The sequence below is a fragment of the Malania oleifera genome, chromosome 2 (genome assembly GCF_029873635.1).
Source record: "Malania oleifera isolate guangnan ecotype guangnan chromosome 2, ASM2987363v1, whole genome shotgun sequence".
NCBI lineage: Eukaryota > Viridiplantae > Streptophyta > Magnoliopsida > Santalales > Ximeniaceae > Malania > Malania oleifera.
In genome coordinates this window covers 66,758,690-66,781,131 of record NC_080418.1, presented here as the reverse complement: position 1 = coordinate 66,781,131, position 22,442 = coordinate 66,758,690, and the positions used below count along the sequence as shown (strand labels likewise).

General features: G+C 37.6%; 1 protein-coding gene across 8 annotated transcripts in view; it reads right to left on the bottom strand.

Annotated features, from left to right (window-relative positions):
- The window catches only part of LOC131149486 (phospholipid-transporting ATPase 2), a 155,269-nt gene that overhangs the window by 61,233 nt on the left and 71,594 nt on the right, over window positions 1-22,442 (bottom strand). For all 8 annotated transcript variants that reach the window (XM_058099948.1, XM_058099949.1, XM_058099951.1 and 5 more), the window contains 6 exons: window positions 8,771-8,867; window positions 8,519-8,628; window positions 8,240-8,404; window positions 519-673; window positions 327-407; window positions 52-172 (listed from right to left, as the gene is read on the bottom strand). In XM_058099948.1, coding sequence (XP_057955931.1) covers window positions 52-172; window positions 327-407; window positions 519-673; window positions 8,240-8,404; window positions 8,519-8,628; window positions 8,771-8,867 — 729 coding nt within the window. The remainder of the gene's footprint in view (window positions 1-51; window positions 173-326; window positions 408-518; window positions 674-8,239; window positions 8,405-8,518; window positions 8,629-8,770; window positions 8,868-22,442) is intronic.

Genomic DNA, 22,442 nt, shown 5'->3' with positions numbered 1-22,442 from the left:
TACAAATGTGCAATACCATAGAACAAAGAAATGTAAAGAAAGTTAATCTACCTGGAGAGATAAAGTTGCACAAAAGAGCAATCTGTATAGCAGTATTTTGCTTGTCTCCAGTTAGCATCCAAAAGTTAATCCCTGCTTTTCTTAGGGTCTCAATTGTTTCTGGCACGCCATCCTGGAACATTAGACAAAGATTATGACATGCACTAGCAATTATAACTAAAGCTACTACAGCACTGTAAACATTCCACTATAAGACACAATATATGAGGTGCTGCTTTTTGTGCGGCAAGCTGGATTATAATGCCCAACAAAAAATTTCTATAAACCTGAAGGCGATCCTCTATTGCAGTAACCCCAAGGATTTCAAGGTCATGCTCTAATCTTTGGCAGACTTCAGCTAGTCTCCACTACAAGAGAAAGCAATAAGAGATATTGGACATATTATTTACCAACTTCTGCTGGACAAAAGTCAAAAGAAAAAAAATATTCATGATAAATAAATGAGATGCACCCTTTACCTCTCTATCAACCAATGTGCTATTAGCTTCTTTAAACATCAAAGACCATTCCTGGTACTCTTCTTCTTTCAATTCACGCCAAGCCAAGCATAATGTGCGCAATCCTAATTGTGCATACTGTTCTACTGCTTCTGCAAAAGTTCTTGTTTGTTGTCCTGAAGTAAATTGAGTGTGAGCAACCAAAATTTTCATGTATGCAATAGCTGAGTACAGTGAGGGCATTTAGCAATAAATTAACTTCACAAGGTACCTTCAGAATCCCACAAATAATAATAACAACAACATATTTATTAATTACACAAAAAGTCACAAGATACAGACAAAAGGCAGTGAATAATAAATAATACATCCAGGGTTTGATTTCTCACAAGATTAAACCAGTATTTTACGTGACAACCATGGCAGGGGGTTGCTGCGATAGTGACCCCCAGGTAGCCAGTCAACACCCTCCATCATAAAAACTATAAATAAAAACAAATGATGTGATGCATTATGGAACATTTTGCAGATTGGTATATTATTTTTAACTGTATGAAAGACAAAGATACAAACCACTCAAAATATGCACAATACCGGTAGACACAAACTTTTTGCAACAACTTAGTTATGCTGATACAAGCTTCTAGTTTTCTAATAAACCTATTATGCAAGTCAACTATAATTTTTCACCAAAGTAAACTATAATCCTTTTAAAATACTTGACTATTTCACCATACCATAATACTTAAGCCAATGTGGCAAAATGCCATTAACAAAAAATTTTACGACTTCGAATTCAAGGCTTAACCTTTAATATAAACTAACCCAACAAAATATCAATAATTATTTATTTTAAAAAAAAAAAAAAAAGGTACAAAGTTAGACTTCTCCAACAATACAACAAATTCTTCCTTTCTTACAGGTTTAGAAAACAAATGCCTTCTAAGATACAATGAAGTTAAATGAACTTTCAAACATTAAAATGTCTTACCAAAACCCTAATATTTAGTTTCAGGTATAAATTGTATCTTATCATACACAACATGATACAAAATATGACACAAAATGTGAAACACATAGAAACCAATACTCAGAAGGAAATACTATTTGACAGCTACACTATAAGAAAATTAATATGTTGCCTTTAGGCTTTTACTAAAGATGATATGGCCATGCAAGGCCCTACGAGGAAGACATAAGTGAGAAAGCTAGAAAATTTTTCCTTTTTCTTTTTCTATTTTTTGGGTTGGAGGTCATAGTAGTTAAAAGCGTGCCTCAGGCGCAAGGCGCAGTGAGGCGATGAGTCTGCCGCCTCATGCCAGGTGGGGCAAGGCGACCCCGGGCGAGACGAGGTGCAATGAAGCGCGAGGTGCATTGAGGCGCACCTTGTGTATTTTTAAGCCATTTAAAGGAGAGAAATAGCCCAAGCCAGACTCGTATCCCTCATTCGACTCAAACGAACAAAGCCCTAGCCCCTTTCAACCCTTCGAAGCCCTTCATGAGTTCGTTTGCGAGCCTTTGAACCAGCCGGAAGCCTTCGCGACTTCGTCTTTGAGCTTCGACCAAGATCGTGAGTTCATCTTTGACATTTTGAAGAAGCACGACCTGCACGACTTCGTTTTGAGCCAACCGGAGCCCTCGCGAGTTCGTCTGCCTGCCTTCGAAGCAGTCGTGAGTTCGCCTGACTGCCTTCGAGCACAACGTGAGTTTGTCACGTCACCTTCAACATTTCGAACCAGCTGGAGATCGTCTTTAAGCCTTCGAACCTTTGTAAGTCTTCTTCTTCTTCTTCTTCTTCTGCTGCTGCTGCTGCTGCTTGCGTCCTGCTGCCTGCTGCTTCTCTTCTCTTCTTCTTCTTCTTCTTCTTCTTCTTCTGCTGCTGCTGCTGCTGCTGCTGCTGCTGCTGCTTGCGTCCTGCTGCCTGCTGCTTCTCTGCTTCTTCTTCTTCCTCTTCTTCTTGCTGCATGCTTGCTGCATGCTGCTGACTGCTGACTGCTGACTGCTACCTGCTCTTTTTCTTCTTCTTCTTCTTCTTCTTCTTCTTCTTCTTTATATGTAAGCTTACTGTTTTTTAATTTATAATATTTAGTTTAATTAATGTAAGCTTATAAATTATAACTAATAACATAATATTTTTTTTTTTTTACAGAAATTTAGCTACTGTTTTTTAATTTATAATATTAAGTTTAATTAATGTAAGTTTATAAATTATAACTAATACATAATATTTATTCTTTTTATTGAAATTTAGCTACTGTTTTTTTAATTTGTTTGAAAATGCATTATGTAAGTCTTAAATTTTAAATATATGATGCATTGTTTTTTCAGTTAGGATACGGGATACCAAGTCTAAAATCTTAAATGGATTCTAGTTCTAGATGTGAGGCCTCGGCAAAGAAAGATCCCGCATGGAAGTATGCACATTTGGAGGATCAAAAAAATAGAAATAATTTGACTTGCAATTTTTGTGCTAAAGTCACAAGGGGAGGAATATTTCGGGCAAAACAACACATTGTCGGAGGATTTTGAAATGTGAAAGAATGCTCTAAGTGCCCTTCTCATGTACGTGAGGAGATTAAAGAGTATATGTTGAAGAAAGATATGGAAAAGGAGGAAAATGAGTTATTGCCCGACTTTGATGATATAGATCATTACGGTGAAGATGAAGAAGATGAAGTTCAAGAAATTGACATTTGTGGCAAGAGAGTGCTTACTAGTGATGGAAGTAAAAGATCATACCAATCCAACTTGAAGAAACCAAAACAGAAGGGGCCTATAGACTTGTTTTTTACTCCGATCCAAAGAAAGCGGTTCAAGCTAAGAAAGAAGGGAAGATGAAGCAAACATCAATAAATGAAGCGTGCAAGAAAGAACTAAGAAAAAAGGCAATGGGAGATTTTGCTAGGTGGATGTATGATGCTGGGATACCATTTAATGCTGTACGTTTTAGCAGCTTTGCAGTGGCACTTGAATCAATTGGACAATATGGTCCTGGAATAAAGCCACTTAGCTATCATGAAGTGAGAGTTCCGTACCTAAAGGAGGAAGTTAGCCGAATGAAAGAGTTGTTGAAGGTCCATAAGGAGGAATGGACAAAATATGGCTGCTCAATTATGTCTGATGGTTGGAGAGATTCAGTTGCTAATAAGGACATAATCAACTTTTTAGTGAACTCTCCAAGGGGATCAGTATTCATCAAGTCTATTGATGCTTCTAATGTTGTCAAGAATGCAGATAGAATGTATAGATTACTTGATGAGATGGTAGAGGAAATTAGAGAATCAAATGTGATTCAAGTGGTAACTGACAATGCATCAAACTATGTTGCAGCAGGTAAGAACTTATTTTTAGAACTACTTTCTATAGTGTATATATTGTTTATTTTAATATTTTAACGGCTTCATTCCTTGAATTTTGAACAGGGAGATTGTTGGAAGCAAAGAGGCCACGTTTATATTGGACACCGTGTGCTACTCATTGCATTGATTTAATTTTGGAGGATATTGGGAAGATGCCTTCAATTCATGCAACTTTGAAAGGGCAATTTTTTTGAATGGCTATATCTATAATCGTGTTGGCGTTGTCAACTTGATGAAACAGTTCACTGGAGGAAAGGAGTTATTAAGACCTGCAGTTACAAGATTTGCAACTGCCTTCAACACCCTTCGTTCAATCCATCTTCAAAAGAACAACTTGAGGAAGATGTTTACTTCTGAAGATTGGAATACTACTAAATGGGCAAAGGAGGTGGCTGGCAAAAGAGCAACTACTATTGTTTTGATGCCTACTTTTTGGAGTACCATCGTCTATGCTCTTAAGTTAACAGGTCCACTTGTTCGTGTACTCCGTTTGGTTGATGCGGAAAAGAAGCCTGCAATGGGATACATTTATGAAGCAATGGATAGGGCTAAGGAAGCCATAGCTAAGGCTTTTGGTGAGAGAGAGGATAAATTCAAGGAGGCATTTGAAATTATTGATACGAGGTGGGAATGCCAACTCCATCAACCGTTGCATGCAGCTGCACACTACTTGAATCCAGAATTTTTCTATTCAAACCCCAACATTTTGCAAGATGAAGAAATCATGACGGGTTTGTACAAATGTATTGCAAGGTTACTGCCATCTATTGAAATGCAAGATAAAGTTTCAAATGAGTTGGAAAAATACAATGCCGCTAGTGGTGTCTTTGGAATTAGTTTGGCAATGAGACAAAGGAAGACAAAAGCACCAGGTAAAGTGGCATTTGTACTACCTCTTTATTTTTGAAAATTATTTTTGCTATTTACCTAGTAGGTATTCATTTAAAATTTATTTTATAACAGCGCAATGGTGGATGGCATATGGATCAACAACTCCAAACTTGCAAAAGTTTGCTGTGAAAATTCTTAGCCTCACGTGTAGTGCTACCAGCTGCGAAAGAAATTGGAGCATATTCCAACATGTAAGTCATTAGTATATCATGGATTAATTATTAAAGAACAAGAACTACCAATCTACTGCTTTTTAGAATCATTATTAACCATATTACTGTAAACTTTTTGCAGCTTCATAGCAAAAGGAGAAATAGGCTATCCCAGCAACGCTTGAATGATTTGGTATTTGTGAAATATAATCGAACTCTGAGGCGTCGATACGACAAACATGACATCATTGATCCCATCCTCCTAAAGGACATTGATGATAGCAATGAGTGGTTGATTGGTAGGATGGATGGTGATTCTGATGAGGATGGTGAACTTGTGTTTGAAGATGATAATTTGACTTAGGATTCTATTGCTAATGCTGCTGGACTAAATAACCCCCTGCATCACACTAGATCAAGAATAAGTACAAATGTGCCATCATTGTCTAGAGGAAGAGGAAGGGCTTCATCTAGTAATGCAACAAGTGCTAGGGGTCGGACCACAATGTTGGAACTTGTAGATGAGGAAGAAATCAAAGTGGATAGTGCAGAGGAGACGGAAGAGGAAAAAGATGTTGGAGAAAACAATTCTGATGATGAAGAGGAAGATGATGATATCTTCGCCGACTTAGTTGATGATGAGTGATGAGTGATGATTGAGGAGGATTTTTAGATTTTATATTTTGAAATCTTTTATTGTACTCTTTTCTTTTGATGTTGAACTATGTTGAATTGTTGATGCTTTTGGGCTTCGTCTTGGCAATTTTATTAAATTTCCAATTTTGTTATTGAATGTTTTGCCATTTTAAATTCTAATATCACTAGATATTCATATGTTCATATATAAATTACCCCAAATAGATATTTTACACCATTTTAATAATTGTGCGCCTCACGAAGCCTTCGCCTCGCGCCTCGGCTTCAAAGACCCTTTGCGCCTCAGCTCGCCTCGCGCCTCTGACTATTATGTCGGAGGTTTGTCAGGGGGCAAAGTAGAGCCACTACAGAGACATCCCATTGATTATATTGAACAAACTCAGGAAAAATATCTAAACTTTTAGAAGGGTGAATTAAGATTTATGCTGTAAATATTAAAAAAAATTTGAAGGGCCTAAGAATTTCTATTCTTCTTGGGGAAGAAAAGGGGGTAGGGGGTGGGTCAATTGCCACCCACCTTTGATCCCCCATTCTCTCTGCCTCTAAGAGAAGTGCCGCTGTTGGCAATTTACAATTTTCCAGCTAAATCAAGATCCAATCATTAGTCATACAGCTCTGAAGATGTCAGTAGATAATTTAAATATGTTGGTTCCTCATCAAATTATTTTATTATAAGAAAGTTCAAGCAACAGTAGACAAAGAATCCATTTCCCATCTGCTCTGCCACATCCATCTCCACCTGCCTTCCGCAGCTCCCATCTATTTACCCAAGTGCTAACAGGCCCAACACATGCCATATAGACACAAACAACCATGATCCATCTCCAATCCAGATGAAGGGCGCCAACAAAATCAGCTTCAAGTAGCATACGGTAGGGCTGTGCAGAAGTCAGTTCAAACCATCCAAACCAAACCAATTCGATCTAACCAGTTAAGATTCATTTTTTATGGGTACTGAATTATATCCAATTTGGTTATCAGTTATGCTAGTAAAAAAACCCAAACCAACCAACAATTGAAGTTCTTTTTTATTAACAAAAAACCAAGAAATATACCCAAGGCACAGTTCCCCAGGATCCAGCAGCCCTGGCTCAGATTTAGGGCTGGGGCTTACAGGTTACCAAATTATATTGTCTCACCGTCTCTGCCCTCCTCCTTCCTTAAAAGTCACTATGTCAATTTAGGGTTGCCTACTTGTCTCTGCTCTCTCCTCCTCCCTGAATACTCAATCCTCAGGGTTGATAACTAGACACCCATGTGCGATGGCTCCTCAATCCTAAGTCCCTTATATGGAAACCCTCCTCCACTCCACCTTCGGTCCTTCCTTATTCCCTTATGTTATGGCCTAACTCCCTTGGTGTTGGCCAACATTCAACAGCTTTTCACCCCTCAGTACCTTAGTGTTGGTCTAACAACCAACACTCGACACTCAACACTCGTTTGCCCATAGCTTCGGGGGGTATTCACGATTGGTATATGCCTGCTTTGACCGAGATCTTTGGAGATGACTCCGTACTACAGTTCAGAGGAGGAACTTTAGGACACCCTTGGGGAAATGCGCCGGGTGCTGTAGCTAATCGAGTAGCTCTAGAAGCATGTGTACAAGCGCTTAATAAGGGACGTGATCTTGCTAATGAGGGTAATGAAATTATCCGTGAGGCTAGCAAGTGAAGTCCTGAACTAGCTGCTGCTTGAAAGGTATGGAAGGAGATCAAATTTGAATTCAAAGCAATGGATACTTTGTAATGGAATCCAGTAATTACTCTTCGTTCCCTTAATTGAATTGCAATTAAACTCGGCCCAATCTTTTACTAAAATAGTATAAAGGATTGAGCCGAATACAATACAAAGATTCTATTGCATCTATTTTAAATCTTGTATATATCAAACACTCAACACTAACACATTAAAAACCATTGCAACATTATAGGCTTGCAGGTTACAACATTGCAGAGGCAGCAGAGCAATTTCAGTCGGCACAGTTTGCAGCAGTGCCAAAGCGACCAGTTTCATCAGTGGTCGGTCTTCAATGCTAATTGACAATAACAAAATTTTAGCTCTCCATTCTTTGCCCCTAACCACATGTTCTAGCATACAGCTTGCCAAATGCTGCATCAACAGCTTTACCATGAAGGGCATGGGAGTTGGGAATCTATGCCCAAAACAACAGTGGAGTCTGATTTGGAAAATACCCTATCACATATCACATGACCTGGATAGTAAAATCTCTAGGATTGTGGCTTCAGTCATCCCTGGTCAGATTACAAAGAAAACCCAGCTGAATTAACCAGATGTAAGAGCCAGCACCCAACTTATGCACAAATTCCTCTCTACTTCGAGTGTGAACTAGATTCAATAAAGCTTATTAAAAATATAAAAAAAAAAAATTAGATCTTCCATTGTCAAATTATCAATATATAATTTAAAGAAAGAAAAAAATAATCACCCATCAGATATAATCATCCATCATTTATTTATCTAGACTTATGATTTATCATATATTTATCTAGATTTATAATTTATCACGTATTCTTCATCTACAAATAACGTGTAAGGGAAAAGAAAAAATTAAGTGGATGTGTAGATCACATCACTTAAGACAGGTACCACCAAACACAACTAATAAAGTTCTCTTGCAATCCTTATTGGAAAAGGAATAAAAACCAGTTATAAATAGGATTACCAGCAGACGCATAAGGAAGAATTGCTTCGTCTGCTCCCTTTGACAAGAGGAGAATCTTTCCATTCTGGCAATCCTTCAACACTATTGACATTCTTTTTCTATCAGAAGTGAACTCCAGAGTATCCAATACTTCATATTGCATAATTAAAGAATTAAATTTGATATCTGCAATTGAACAAATTCATGGAAGTTATATCATTGACTCCACTATCAAAGTCATGCCTTGAAAAATGAGCGGAAGACATCTTGAGAAATGGCCAGAAGCAAAATGAGTAGTACCAAGAATATTTGCAGTCCTATTAACAAGAACCATATGCAAACGAGCAGCAGCATTAACTAGAGCATCCTCATCCTGAGATTGCGCCTTATAAGTGATTACTCCAGTTTTGCTACAGACAATAAAAAACAGCCAAATAATTTAGGAACCATAATATTATTTACAATTGTGATGATGCTTAAAGCATTAAAATGGCAACCATGCTTTTCTTGGGCATCCCAGCAAGATTTTACAAACAAAGAAGCTAGAACCACCTTTCCGTGGGTATAACTGTATTACATATAGCCATAACAGTAAGAAATCGGATAACATCCGGAGAGCCGCTGGATACAGCATCAAGCAGGTCCACATCTGTGTAGCATATAGAAACAAACCATAAGACATATAATACATACATTGTCTCTGCAAGAGATCCTAAAAAGCATGTTATAAAGCAAATTTTGAATAGTAACATGAATGCATCAGAGAGAACAAAACAATATGAAACTTCAAACTCAATACGCTAATGAATATACTAGAATGTCACCTAACCAAGCTCAGCATGGCTAAACAGGTTTATTGTTTAATCAAAATATCAAAAATAAAGTAATAAAATAAGACATCTTTTTAAGGCTGGACATAAATTGTTGGCCAACAACGTAACAGTTTAAGCCTTTTTAGTAAATTGGTAATCTAACATGACCTTAGAAAGCATGGTTGCAGGAGGTGGGTTCAAATCATGCTGCCCGCATTTATTTTTTGGTCATCAAAAACTATCTTATTTCCCTATAATGGGTGTTATTTATCATCCGTTTCTCTTTGTATGCAATCAGGGTGCACAATGCGGGAGTCATAAGGCTTTCTATATATAGTTACCCCACAAGTCCACAACCTAACAGCCTAAGCTTTCGGGCAAGGTGTTAATCTAACAATATCAAACTTCAAAATTTTGCTAAGGATCAAGCTAATGAATTTTCAAGAGTTCCAAGTTAATGGGGCTATAGGTAAGAGCATGGTATTAAATAACGGCCATTACGCTAATAACGGCCGTTACGTCACGGAAAATCAGGCCGACGATACCGTTACAAGCCGCATTAGCAGTGAGCAGAAAATTCACGTGGGTAATGGCCACCGTTACAACACGTTACGGCCAACAGCCCCTTACACTACTGCGTGCGTACCTTCCTTATCTCCTCGAATATGCTCCATTTTGTGTGTTTCTCCATTGTCTAGCTTAGATCTCCTCATTTGAAGCCTCCAAAGAACCAAGAAGCAGCTTCGAAGCCTTCGATTTGTTGTGCTCTGCCTCCACAAGATGAGTTCCTTCCCTCTTTCACTCGAATCACTCTTTGTTTCCTTCGTACAGCTTCGATCTACTGATCTGAAGCTTTGAAATTCCCAAAATCAGCTTCGATTTTTGCCTTGAAGCCTTTTGATTTTTCGCTCTTCGTCATTCGTCTCCTTCGTCTAGCGTAAGAATCCAAAAATCAGCTAAGAATCTTCGAAGCCTTCAATTCCTCTATTCGAAACCTTCGATTCCTCCAGATTTTGGAGGCTTGCAGATTTGCAGCTGCAGCAGCTCTCTCGCAGCTTCTGTCAGGGCTCAAGAGTGGGGAGTGGGTAACTGGGTATGTTTGTTTCTTCAATCTTCAGTCTTCACTTCAGTTCTACTTGCAATTGTAAATTACTAATTTATTATGAATTAATAATTTAGTTTGTTTTATAATTTCAATTTATACTTTATATTTATTATTTAATTAGTATGTAAATTTGTAAATGATTGTATAAGTAGAATTTATTAATTAAAATAAAAAATTAGTATAAAATTATTAAAATATAAAATGTATAGAGTTACTTAAGACTCTCAGAGAGTTAGAACTTAGAACTTAGAACTTAGAACTTAGAACTTAGAAACTTGTAAAGATTAGTAAAAAATTAATAACTAATATTCTACATAATTATATTTTTTAATATCATGAAAATTAATAATTTAATATTAGATCTACAATTTATAATAAATTCTAATTTCTACACAATTAGTCAAGTCCTAACTCTTAAGTGACTCAAGTTCAAGTACACTACCATTTAAATAATTAAATTTTAAGATTTACAATTCCATATTTATTTTGTTAAATTGTAAATTGTAATATAAATTATTGTATTATATATGTATAAATCAACTAAAATTTTTTAATAGTTGGTAACTTAAAGTTCAAATTTAATCCATCATTTATGTAATATTGTTATGTAATTAACTAATTAATGAAATATGTATCATTATATTCTTCATTTATTGTATAAGGATGATAACTTTTTTTTTAACTTGTGTAGAAGTCATCTAATCAAGCACCAAGAATCCAAGATGCCAATCATTTTTCAAATTCATGTATGTGTATATTGAGTCTAGAGTCTATTGACTCATTTTTAGTAACTCTATGTCTTTAATTAATTGATTTTCATTTTAATTACATTTCTACATCTTTTGACCCATTAAAGTATTGCAAACTATAAAAAAATATGCCTTTTTTAGTAAACAGCGCACTAGAATTAATATAAAAATAATAATGCCTATTAAAAAGCATTTGTAGGTTGAATGAAAGCCTTCAAAATTCATTAAAAATCATGTATTAATGGATTTCACGCTTATTTTCCAATTTTGGCATGGTTGGGCATGCGTGAAAAAAATTCACCACCATTATGCCTACTTCCCGTTACACAACACCCGCGTCCCGTGACACCCACGACCGTTACGCGACGTTACCCGCAACCATGATTTTGAACCATGGGAAAGAGCATTAACTCGACTTTATATTTTTACTTTTTAAAAAGAAAGAAGGATAAAAAATCCTCCCAACACAGATATAATATGTACACAAAGAATCAAAAGAAAACAATTACATCTTCCAATCCTTTCGAAGATCCGATAGCAACATTCCTTGAAAGAAACTCAAAGAACGAGCCCAAAAAGAATCCCTGAAAGTAACTTTGTCCCAAAGGAAATGCACATAATTATTTTTCCAATGAAGATCTTTGCATTTCTTTCAATCCACAAAGTTCAAAAAAAAGCTGCAAACCATACACCTCGATAAAACTTTCCCCGCTTACTCCTCCCAAATCCTTCATACCATACTATTAGCGAAACATCAATAGTCTCAAGAAGCACCAAAGCCTCCTCAAAAACCAAGACAAGAAAATCCCAAAGCAGCCTAGCCACCCTACAATGTAGAAACAAATGGTCGCTTGTATGTTTGGCTTCCAAACACGTGGCACAAAATATTTGGACTTATGGCCACGTAAGGTCTTCTCAATTAAATCAAATCATTAGTATTAAGCTTAAGCCTATTAAGAGGAAGAGTCCACATAAAAGCCTTGATCGAGGAACCTTGACCTCAAACAAAGTCGTTCAAGTGGGGAAAAAAAGATTTGGCCTTTTCAACAACTAGGCAGGAAAAGATTTTGTGGCAACAAACCAAAAGAATCCCCAACCCAACTCCTCGAATCACCACCCATTTGAGGAACAAAAGAATCCAGCATATGCAACAACAAAGTCATATCCCAACCTCTATCTTATTGTGATTTCTCAAGAAAATAAAATTCTATGAAAAAGATCCCCCCTCAAGAGAATACGAAGCATTAATCATTGCACTATGCAAAAGGAACAATCTAGAAAGACGAGGGAACAAAAATTCCAAAGATACCTCACCCACCCAAACATCTTCCCAATTCCTGTGCCCTACACAATAACGAAGTAATAGGAAAAAAACACGGAGCTACTTAAGAAATAAATTTCCAATTACTAGCATAAGAAATAATACCACTACCTATAGTATCCCACCCATTGATGTGCAATCCGTACTGGGTTTTAATAACCATGTGCCATAAAGAGTCAGCCTCCTAGGGGAATCTCCGAAGCCAATTAGCCACTAAGACAATGTTTTTAGACACCAAGTTCCCAAAGCCCAAACCCCCCAAGCTCAAGTCTTTTCACCTTCTCCCAACTAACTAGATGATCTCTCTTCTCATCCCCAATACCTAACCACAAAAAATCTCATAATTCTCTCCATAGCTAGATTCACCCCAGCTGCAACTCTAAAAATGGAAAGAAAATCAATGGGAATATTGGTGAGAACAGCACTGATAAGAGTAATACGACCACTTACAGATAAATAAGTCCTTTTCCAATCTTCTACCTACTCTCTCCACCACCAGTTCCCAGAAAGAACAGGAATTGGGATTGGCACCTAGAGGGAGACACAGGAAAGTTAAAGGCCAATAGCCTCTAAAACATCCTTACTCAAATAAATGCCTGCAACCCCACTCTTGGACATTGATTTTTACTCCCGAATTTTTCTCAAAAAATTTAAGCAAAGTTAAAAACCTTTCAAAAATTCACAACATTGTCTTCAAGAAACAAAAGGGTATCATCCACAAATTGAAGGTGAGAAACGACCATCTCTTCCCTACACACCTTAAGCCCCCTGAATCACATCAAGAACTTGAGCAAGTCTCAAGACTCAACATACGGCTTAGCACATCCACAACAAGAGTAAAGAAGAATGGATAAGAGGATGCCCTTGTCTCAACCCAAGAGAGACCTTAAACCAATCCCTCAATTGACCATTCACTATAACTGACATGGTTACAGAAGACAAACAAACAACCTTCAATCAATAGTCTCCAAACTTCCCCAAAACCCTTTTTTGTCCATTACATGGTCTGAAAAATTCCAACTCACCATGTCTAAGATTTTTCAAAATCTAACTTAAATAAGACTTCATTCCCTCACCTCCTCACATCTTCCATCACTTTGTTGGCAAACAAAACAACATCTAAAATTTTCCTATCCTTAAAGAAAGCAAATAACTCAAAAGTTATTGTACCCCCAAGACATAACCTTGGCCAAAACCTTATGAAGGCAAGTAACCAAACTAATTGGCCAAAAGTCCCTCACTTTCTTAGATCACTCTGTCTTAGGGAAGAGGGGCATAAAAGCAGAGTTTACACTCTACCCCACCACCCCATTGGCGAAATTCATGAAAGAACTCCATAATAACATCTTTATATACCTCCAAACTCTCCTAAAAAATAATAAAATAATAAATAAAGTAAAAAATCCTTGGTAAAACCATCTGGCCTGGAGTATCTCTCCATCTCAAATACTGCCCCATTCACCTCCTTAACCAAATAGCACAGTCCTCGCTAATAGAGCACCAATCAAACCCCTCAATGATTAATCTATGCTCGGAAATCTCAGACAAGCTTCTACAAAAATTCATGATTCCTTCCCCAATAAGTTTGGAATTATATGCAACTCTTTCCAAATCTAACCCCAATTCTCTAATAAAATTCCTCCTCCCAATGCTCCCATTCACCACCCAATGAAATAATTGGGTGTTACAATCCCTCTTACAAAACAAGACCAAATCCAAATCATCACTAAGGTGAGTCAAGTGACCCCTTCTAAGCTTATCCTCCTCACAAGCCAAACCACACTCTTAGCTATCCAAGCCTTCAATTTCATCAAGGATCACATCCTTTTGTTCTTAAGGTCCCCAAAATGTCCTATTCCACACTTTCAATTAGCATTACACTAACTTCAACTAACACGAAAATTTGAACCCTGCCCACCCAAGTAATGGAAGGGTGTGTCGGCCACATATTTTCAAATCTAAAAGGGGTAGAACCCCACTGCATAGGATTAGCATCCAGCCAACTAGGCAATGAACCAACACAAGCCTTACAACAACCTCTTGGGCAACATTAGGGAACATAACTTCCCACTCATTAGTGAAAAGGAAACAATCAATGTGGGAAGAATACAACCTACCCCCAAAATCAACCCAAGTAGATCATACTCAAGCCTATGTCCCTAAAATCACAATCATGAATGGAAAAGTTGAACCCCCTCAGGCTTACTATTGGTCACCCTAGTGCCCCCTCTTACAACCATGGCGAATAACATTAAAATCCCCACCAACCACCCAATGAGGGCTACAAAGACCAAAAAAACTTCCTAATTCATAAAATAAAAAATAAAAAACCATTGCCAAACCTTGTGGATCCATGAATTGAAGCAAACCACCAATTACCATAGTCTCTCACCTCCAACAACATATTAAAAAAGAAACAAATCAAATTAAAAAGACCCCCGCCACACAGTCCCAAAGATCCCACACAAGAATCTACCCCAATCCGAAACACTCCTCACCAAAAAACCATCCAACAGCTCTACCTTAGACTCCTATAAAAATAATATATCAAGAAAGAGACTATTAATTAATTTTTTAACCACTCTACACTTTCAAGTGCACCCTAGACCCTAGACATTCCAAGAAAGAACCTTCATTGATTAATTTTGCTATTAACCAAACGTCTTTCACCCTTTCCACAATTTATCAAGGAAGCAAGTTTGCCTAGTTCCCTACTCAGTTTAGAGGATTTTGTCTTATTTCCCATAGCCACTCCCCCAATCCTGACAACTTCGCCTTTACAATTCGCCAAGCTAAGATCTAACTCATCAAGAAATTTAAACCTCACAGTTGCCCCTCTCATTGCCTAGAAGGTCCATAATTTGTAATTTACCATCAATGATTGACTCCTTACGGCATAAAAGAGAATTAAATGATGTAAAAGAATGCTTAGGAGTAGAAAGAATAGCTTTAGTGTTGGCAGCGTTTATTAAGCAAGCCCAAGATTTTCATTACCCAAATTGCAAACTTCAATTGGATAAGATTCAGAGATCGAATTTAGGATGACAAAGGGATTAATAGCCCACTACCTTCCTAGCCCCCAAGAAAGACTAGGCTCCTCTAAAATTAGGGTCTCATCTGAACTTTGACCTCCCTTCAGATCTTCAACACCAAGTCTTCTTTGTTGAGAAGATAGTATTTGATCCTACTCCATCCTTCTTTACTACGAAACACTCCTTTTGGCCAATCTGTTGCAAGGACACTCTATCTTCGAACTTAAAGATTTCTATGTGCCCCAATAAATCCAGTAGCAGTCTCTCCTCAGAGTCATAAGAATGTAACAACTTTGTCTTCTCATCAATTTCTTCAAGCGGAAAGAAGCTCACAAATTAAAAACTTCCTTCCCTTTCCTCTTCGCCTCTTCATCCCCAATCCCAATTGAGTCCTTCGCCTTCTCATGTGGTTTTGAAAGTCATTGAACCATCGCTTTCTATTTCAATGGAATTTCTTCATTTCTACCTTTGCCATTATTTTCTCTTGCTGCCCCAGGCAATTTCTCCAATCCTACATTCCTTTGCAAGAGACAACTTTGTGATCCATCTCATGAACTCCAAAACTTTGGATCGATGTTTTCTTTCATGCTCGTTTGCTTTAGTCCCTGGTGAAATTCTTCCTAGCCCACCTACGCAAAACTCCTTAGACTTGTGCTTGTGACTTGGTACTCATTAGACTGAAGCCCATTAACTATGTTAAGCATTTTGGCCTCCTTGAGCCCATTAGTTAAAAACTTTTGAGGCCCATTTTAAGTTGAAAGCCCAATCTGAATTTGAGCTTTATCGTGAAAGCTAGGCCTCAGCCCTTGAAAGTACTGCCCTCCTGTATCAACCTGCTGTATGACCTTCGCCATATTTGATTTGTTTCCCCTTTATTATCTTATTTTCTTTCAGCATCCCGTCAATCTTGCTATGATTCATCCTTCCAATATTGTAAAATTGTCTTCCTACCAGAAGAGCTCCATCACCACCACCAAGGAGCTTCCAAACTATGAGATACTTGTTTCCAAAGATTCTCACTAGTTGAAGCCAAAAAAACTGATCCATGGCTTACATTCAAAGAATTACAATCCAAATATCTAGGCTTCTTATCCTCTTTTTCTTTTTTCACCTCATTTCTCTGTGGGACTGTTCGACTAGTTTTGTTTGCCTCCACTCTCCCCTAGAAAATTTCAAGAAAGTTCTTCCACCCTTAAGCTATCTTACCATCTAGCACGCATATCATATGCATGGCCCCTTTGTTAAGAATATTCTCCAATTGAATAAAAAGACCAAATTCATTTGCTTTTAACCAAGCCAAGAAGAAATGATTTGGGATCCTAAGGGATTTCACCCATGGAAGTGGAGTGTTGATAAACATGAAATCGCGAAGCTAGGCCACAAACCACCTTTGCTTCTCTAAAGAAAGCAAGATAGAATAACAATGCGTCTTGTTTGTCTCAATGATGTCGAACGCACTATTGTTTTCCTCAAAAGGGAAGCTCTCTTAATCAATAAAGATGCTAAATCTCCCCATGAAAACCAATTCCTAAACTTTTTTTAAATAAATTCTAAAGAAATACCAAAAGAACAGAGGCACAACTCAACAAGGGTTAAAAATCTGCCAGAATCCACCATTGTCCTCGCATCCATTCCCCAAACCTCTCTAATTTTGCTAGAGGACAACAAGATAAAATTCTCTCTTTGGTGCTCAGCTAACGGTTTCTTCCAACTGTTTCTTTGGAAGAAATGCAGCAGGATTGTATCTACTTCCTTTTCTTCCTTATTCCTTAGTTTTCCTCTCTCATCTATTTCCCCCAAATTCTTTATTTTCTGATGCTATCCTGCATCAATATGCCTTATGCCTAAGCTAAAAAGCTAGAACCTTAGAAAATGAGTGGAGAACTTCTAAAGGAGCAATTCAAGGCAAATCCAACAGGAACAAGAAGCTGGGGCATTGCTAAAGCCTATCATGATGGCCAGTGCTGGAAAAAATCAGACTGGAGGGTTCAAGGGAACAGGGTAGATGAAATGGGGAACAAAGAAGACGGCAGCACTGCTCTGGTTTCACTATACATGTGCCATACACACACAGACAGCTCAAATCGCAAAGAGCCATGAAATTGCCAATCTACAGATGACAATCAAACAATTCTATTATGGTGTTATGGGTGAATGACACTGGGAGATAAGGACCAAAATGAAAAGAAACGAAATGATTTGACTTGGGGACTGAGATTACCGGTTTTTTTAAGTAAACGGTGTGAAGGAAATTAGCTCAATTTTATCACTTTGGTGCTGCCCAAAAAAATCATTCTATTAAGATGAAGGATTTCAGGCCTATTAGCTTGGTAACTAGTATGCATAAGAAGATGGCTAAGGATTTGTGGAGTGCTGTTTTGATTTATTCTATTTCCTATTCTTGGTAGCCAATTTCTGATGTTGTGTGCTTGCAACCAATGAGGTGGTTGAGGATGTATAAAGGAGGAGGAAGAGCCAGAGGGTTGTTTTTAAGTTGGATTTTGAGGGGGGGTGGAGGGTGGGGAGGAGAGTATGGTCGAGTATTTGCAGGTTTTTAGATAAAGTTTTGGGCAGAAAAGGGCTTCAAATTAGGAGTTTGAGAGGTGGCTTGTCTGATTGCTACCACAGTAGCCAAAAAGGTACAATTTTCCCTAGCCTACCCATATTAATCATTTGAGCAAATTGAAGTAAGGGAGAATGGACCACAAACCATACAATTCTCAACTTGAATCCTACAAATCACAAGTGAGAAGCATTCAGATTCAATCCAAATCCAATTGAGCTAGAAGTGCTTGGATATGAAGTTCTTTCTATACTTGAAATAGTAATTATCTTTGCTTTTTAATATTATAATAAACAATATACTTTTCACGCATCCATAGATATGCATGTACGCATTTAGGGCACCTGCTTGTTCAAAGTTCATCATTTCTTAATGTATGTTGTTTTTCTTATATGCACACTCATAGATATGCATGTATGCATTTAGGGCACCTGATTGTTCAATGTTCATCATTTCTTAATGTATGTTGTTTTTCTTATACGCACACTCATACATATATGCAAGTGCAACTTACAACTGAATTTTAGAAGCTTCATCAAATCCTATTATTCAATTCAATACTCAATTATCGATTCATAAAATTAAGATTTTGGTTCACATTTTGAATATTGATTTGAATTATGCTAATGTTTCAAGTAAATTGATCACTAAGGCTCTTAAAAAAGGCCTTGTTCAGGGTCTGCTGCAGTGATGCATCCAGCAGTATATATTTAATTTTCTGCTTATATCAAGTGTTGCTATTTAAGGATGCTAGGCGTATTTTTGTAATTTCTGAAATTCTGGGTTCATTTGGTCAAATTAACTTTGGGGGTCTCTTTTGTAATATTCAGGGGGTAATTTTGTTAAGGATTTATTTTTGGTGGGGCTGTGGAACATAAGTGGCTTTTAGAGGGGATTGTGTGCAAAATAGGAGTTGGCTTCTCCTTTGAAGCTTCAACCCTAGCATAAATAGCAGTCTTCAGCCACTTTTCCTGGAAGTATTTTGGCATTTTAGCTTTGAGAAGATTTCTCTCCAGAACTCAGTTCAAGACCAGCTAGGATTGTGAAGATTTGAAGGCCAGGTTTTGAGGACTCGACCCCACAGTGTCTACCAGTCCCTCCACTGCAACTAAAAGCATGAGAGGCTAGCAGAAATCCACTGTTACCGTTCTGAAACAGTGCAAAACAGGACCTGATTTGAGAATTAGGTTGCTGTGGTTCCCATACTTTGTCTTGTTCACTGAACTAAAACTCACAGCAGGCATATTTTCATTATTTTATGGATTTATTAGTTGCTTTAATCAATTTCTGAAATACTATTCTGAACTCAAGTCTTTATTTCTGAATTTCTTGTTCTATTTCTACACCTATTTGCATTAAATTGGTATTAGAACAAGTACGATCTTGTGAGCTCATGGCTGCAAGGGGTGGAAGAGGAAATAAGGACCATAGTGGTAGATACATGACAATCGAGATGTTTGAGGAGCTGCAGGAACAAGTTAGACAACTTACCCAGCTTGTTACACAATCTATGGGTAATCGAGGCTGTTGAAATGATGGTGATAATTAGAAGAGAATATAATCAATTGCTGAAATACTATTCTGAACTCAGTCTTTATTTCTGAATTTCTTGTTCTATTTGCATCAAATTGGTATTAGAGCAAGTTCGATCCTGTGAGCTCATGGCTGCAAGGGGTGGAAGAGGAAATAAGGACCATAGAGGTAGATATATGACAATCGAGATGTTTGAGGAGCTGCAGGAACAAGTTAGCCAACTTACCCAGCTTGTTACACAATCTATGGGTAATCGAGGCCATTGAAATGATGGTGATAATTAAATGAGAAAGAAATGAAATTAATGAGAAACCTGAGGCTGAAATTGACAGCTCTAGTGAGGATAGGAGTTCTGAAAGTGAAAGCCCGTACGACAAAATGAAAGGCCTACAAGATGGGAAGATCGCATTGTATGTGCCCGACAAAATTTCAATAGTACAGTGTACAAGTAAATATTTCAGAATTTTGTGGTGATATGGAAGGTTGTGGAAAATATGCCAGAAGAGAGGAAAATGAAGCTTGTGGTAGCCAAGCTCAAGGGACCTGCTTCTACTCGGCAGAAACATTATCAAAATGATTTTGAGAATAGGAGAAAAAGGAAAGTCCTAAGATGGGATAAGATCAAAGAGAAGCTAAAAGCTAAATTTCTATCCCCAGATAATGAGCAAAACTTGTACCAAGGGTTCGAAACTAGAGGCAGCATGACAAGTCAGTCAAAGAATACACTCGAGTTTCACAGGCTTTCATTGAGGTGCAATCTTGCTGAAACAGACACTAAGGGTTAGTCGCTATGTGAATGGTCTAAAAAATACCATAGAAGATCAAGTAAGCTTTCAGCATCCTTATAAGGTTAATGATGCCTATCAGCTTGCACTAAAAGTTGAGTCACAACTTACCTGCAACATGCCTAAGAAGCTTGGGATAGAATGCAGCAATGGTGCATCAACTAGTAAGGTGGATGGCAACACTAGAAGTGGTCAGACAACAGTCCTTGTGCGTGTTAACTAACCAATCAGCAATAATAGTGGTAAAACAGCCCAAAACCAGGGGAAAACAGTGATTAAATGCTGCAGATGCTTCAAGCTAGGCCACAAGTCCAACGAGCGTCCAGAAAGGGCTGAAGCCAGAGTTAATCTTGCCAAGGATCCAGAGGCTGCTGGTAAAGACAATTATGCAATGCTTGAGGACCAATAGCAGCAAGTGGAAGTTGAAAAGGATATGATGAAAGAAGGGATTGAGGGTAATGTCCTTGGTAAGGCTTCAGTCATCAAAGGGCATTACTTTCCCCTCCAGCCAGCAGCAGCAATTCTCTATGTAAGAATAGCTTCCAAACTAAATGTACAGCTGGTGGAAAGCTTTGCAACTTGGTAACTGATAGTGAGAGCAGTGAGGATCTAGTTTCTCAAGAGATGGTAGACGAGCTGGGATTTAAAACTGAAAGACATCCACAGCCATATACTGGACTCCGTGGTTCAACAATGGAAATGAGGTAATAGCCTCTTCAAGATGCCACATTAATTTCTCAATTGGTTTCTTTAAAGAATATGTTTATTATGATGTGGCTCCAATGGATGCATGTCATATTCTTCTTGAGCAGCCATGGCAATATGATGGAGACACAATCCATGATGGTGCCAAGAATACTTATTCATCTTTTTGTCAACAGTGGTGAGAGAAAGAAGAAGTTTGTGCTAAAATCAATGATGGGTGATGATGCTAAGAGGCAAGAAAATGGTTGTTCACTTTCACTCTTAAAAAAAAAAGGATTTTACTCAAGAAAGTGAAAGTGGGCTGATTTATGTCTTTTTCAAAAGGCAGGGAAGCTGCAGTTGGAGTTTCCAAACGATGTCAAAGAGATTTTTAATGAGTTCAAAGATGTGATGCCAGCTGAGTTACCTGTTGGACCCCCTACCATGAGGGATATACAACATCAAATTTATCTTTTACCACATGCTACATTACCTCATTTGCCCCACTATCGAATGAGCCCAAAATAGCATGAAGAGCTTCAAAAGCAAGTCAAAGATCTTCTTGGAAACGTACTTATTCAAGAAACCCTAAGTCCTCCTATCACACAGCTTTATTCACTCTTTAGGGATGGAACTTGGAGACTGTGGACAGAAAGGCTATTGCACTACAGTCATAGAGATGAATTTCAGACTAGGAAAATTTCAAAAATGATTACCTGCAAAGGAGAAGATGTGGTGAAAAGGGCAATCGAGGTGCAGGAAATTAAAAGAAAAAATGATAATCACTTCAGATTTTTTATCATCTAGAAAGGAAAGCTTGACCATCAAAAGTCCTAGATAAGCAAATGGGAGCATATTCTGAATGATGCCAAGATGTTTGAACCAACTCTATAAGGAAGCTGCTAATCATCAGGGGCAGTTCAAGGAGTATCAAGTTGGTGACTGGGTGATGGTTTTCTGTCAGAGAGATTTCCATCCTTACAACAAGTTGAAAGGTTGAAAGATTTGCACCCACATTTGGTGAAAATGACTCTGAAGTTGAGCTCTCTCATGGCTTGTAGATATATCGCCAATTTTAATGTGGCTGAACCCACTCCATGGTGATATACAAAGTGTCGAGTGCAAGAACTCCACCAGTCACTTCATGTGAGGAAGAAAAAATTGAGGTTGTCATACATGTACAAGGGATGAAGACTAGGACTGGAATTTATTTCAAATTATTGGTAAAATGGGCTGGCAGACCCAATTGTGAGAACTCATGGATCAGCAAGGAGGAATTCATGAAGATTGACGCTAACATGTGTTAGCCCACTAGGTTTCATGATGATTTTGATGATTACAAAACAAATAAGAATTATTGCATGTATTATATGAATTTGTGCTCCATGAAATATTATGTGATAGTTATTTTCTTTTATATTTATATAAATCATCTTTGGTATTTAGGGCTAAGTATGTTAATACCTAGCCAGAAAGCAAATGTACCAACTTGAGTATCATATAGTAAAATGACTATATAGTTTTATTGAAAGCTCCAAATGTGACAAGGCCCTTTATATATAACAATTAACACATAAATTTTTTCAAGAACATTTAATTTGACTCTTATATATCTAGAGCTAAAATGGGTGTTTTTGTAA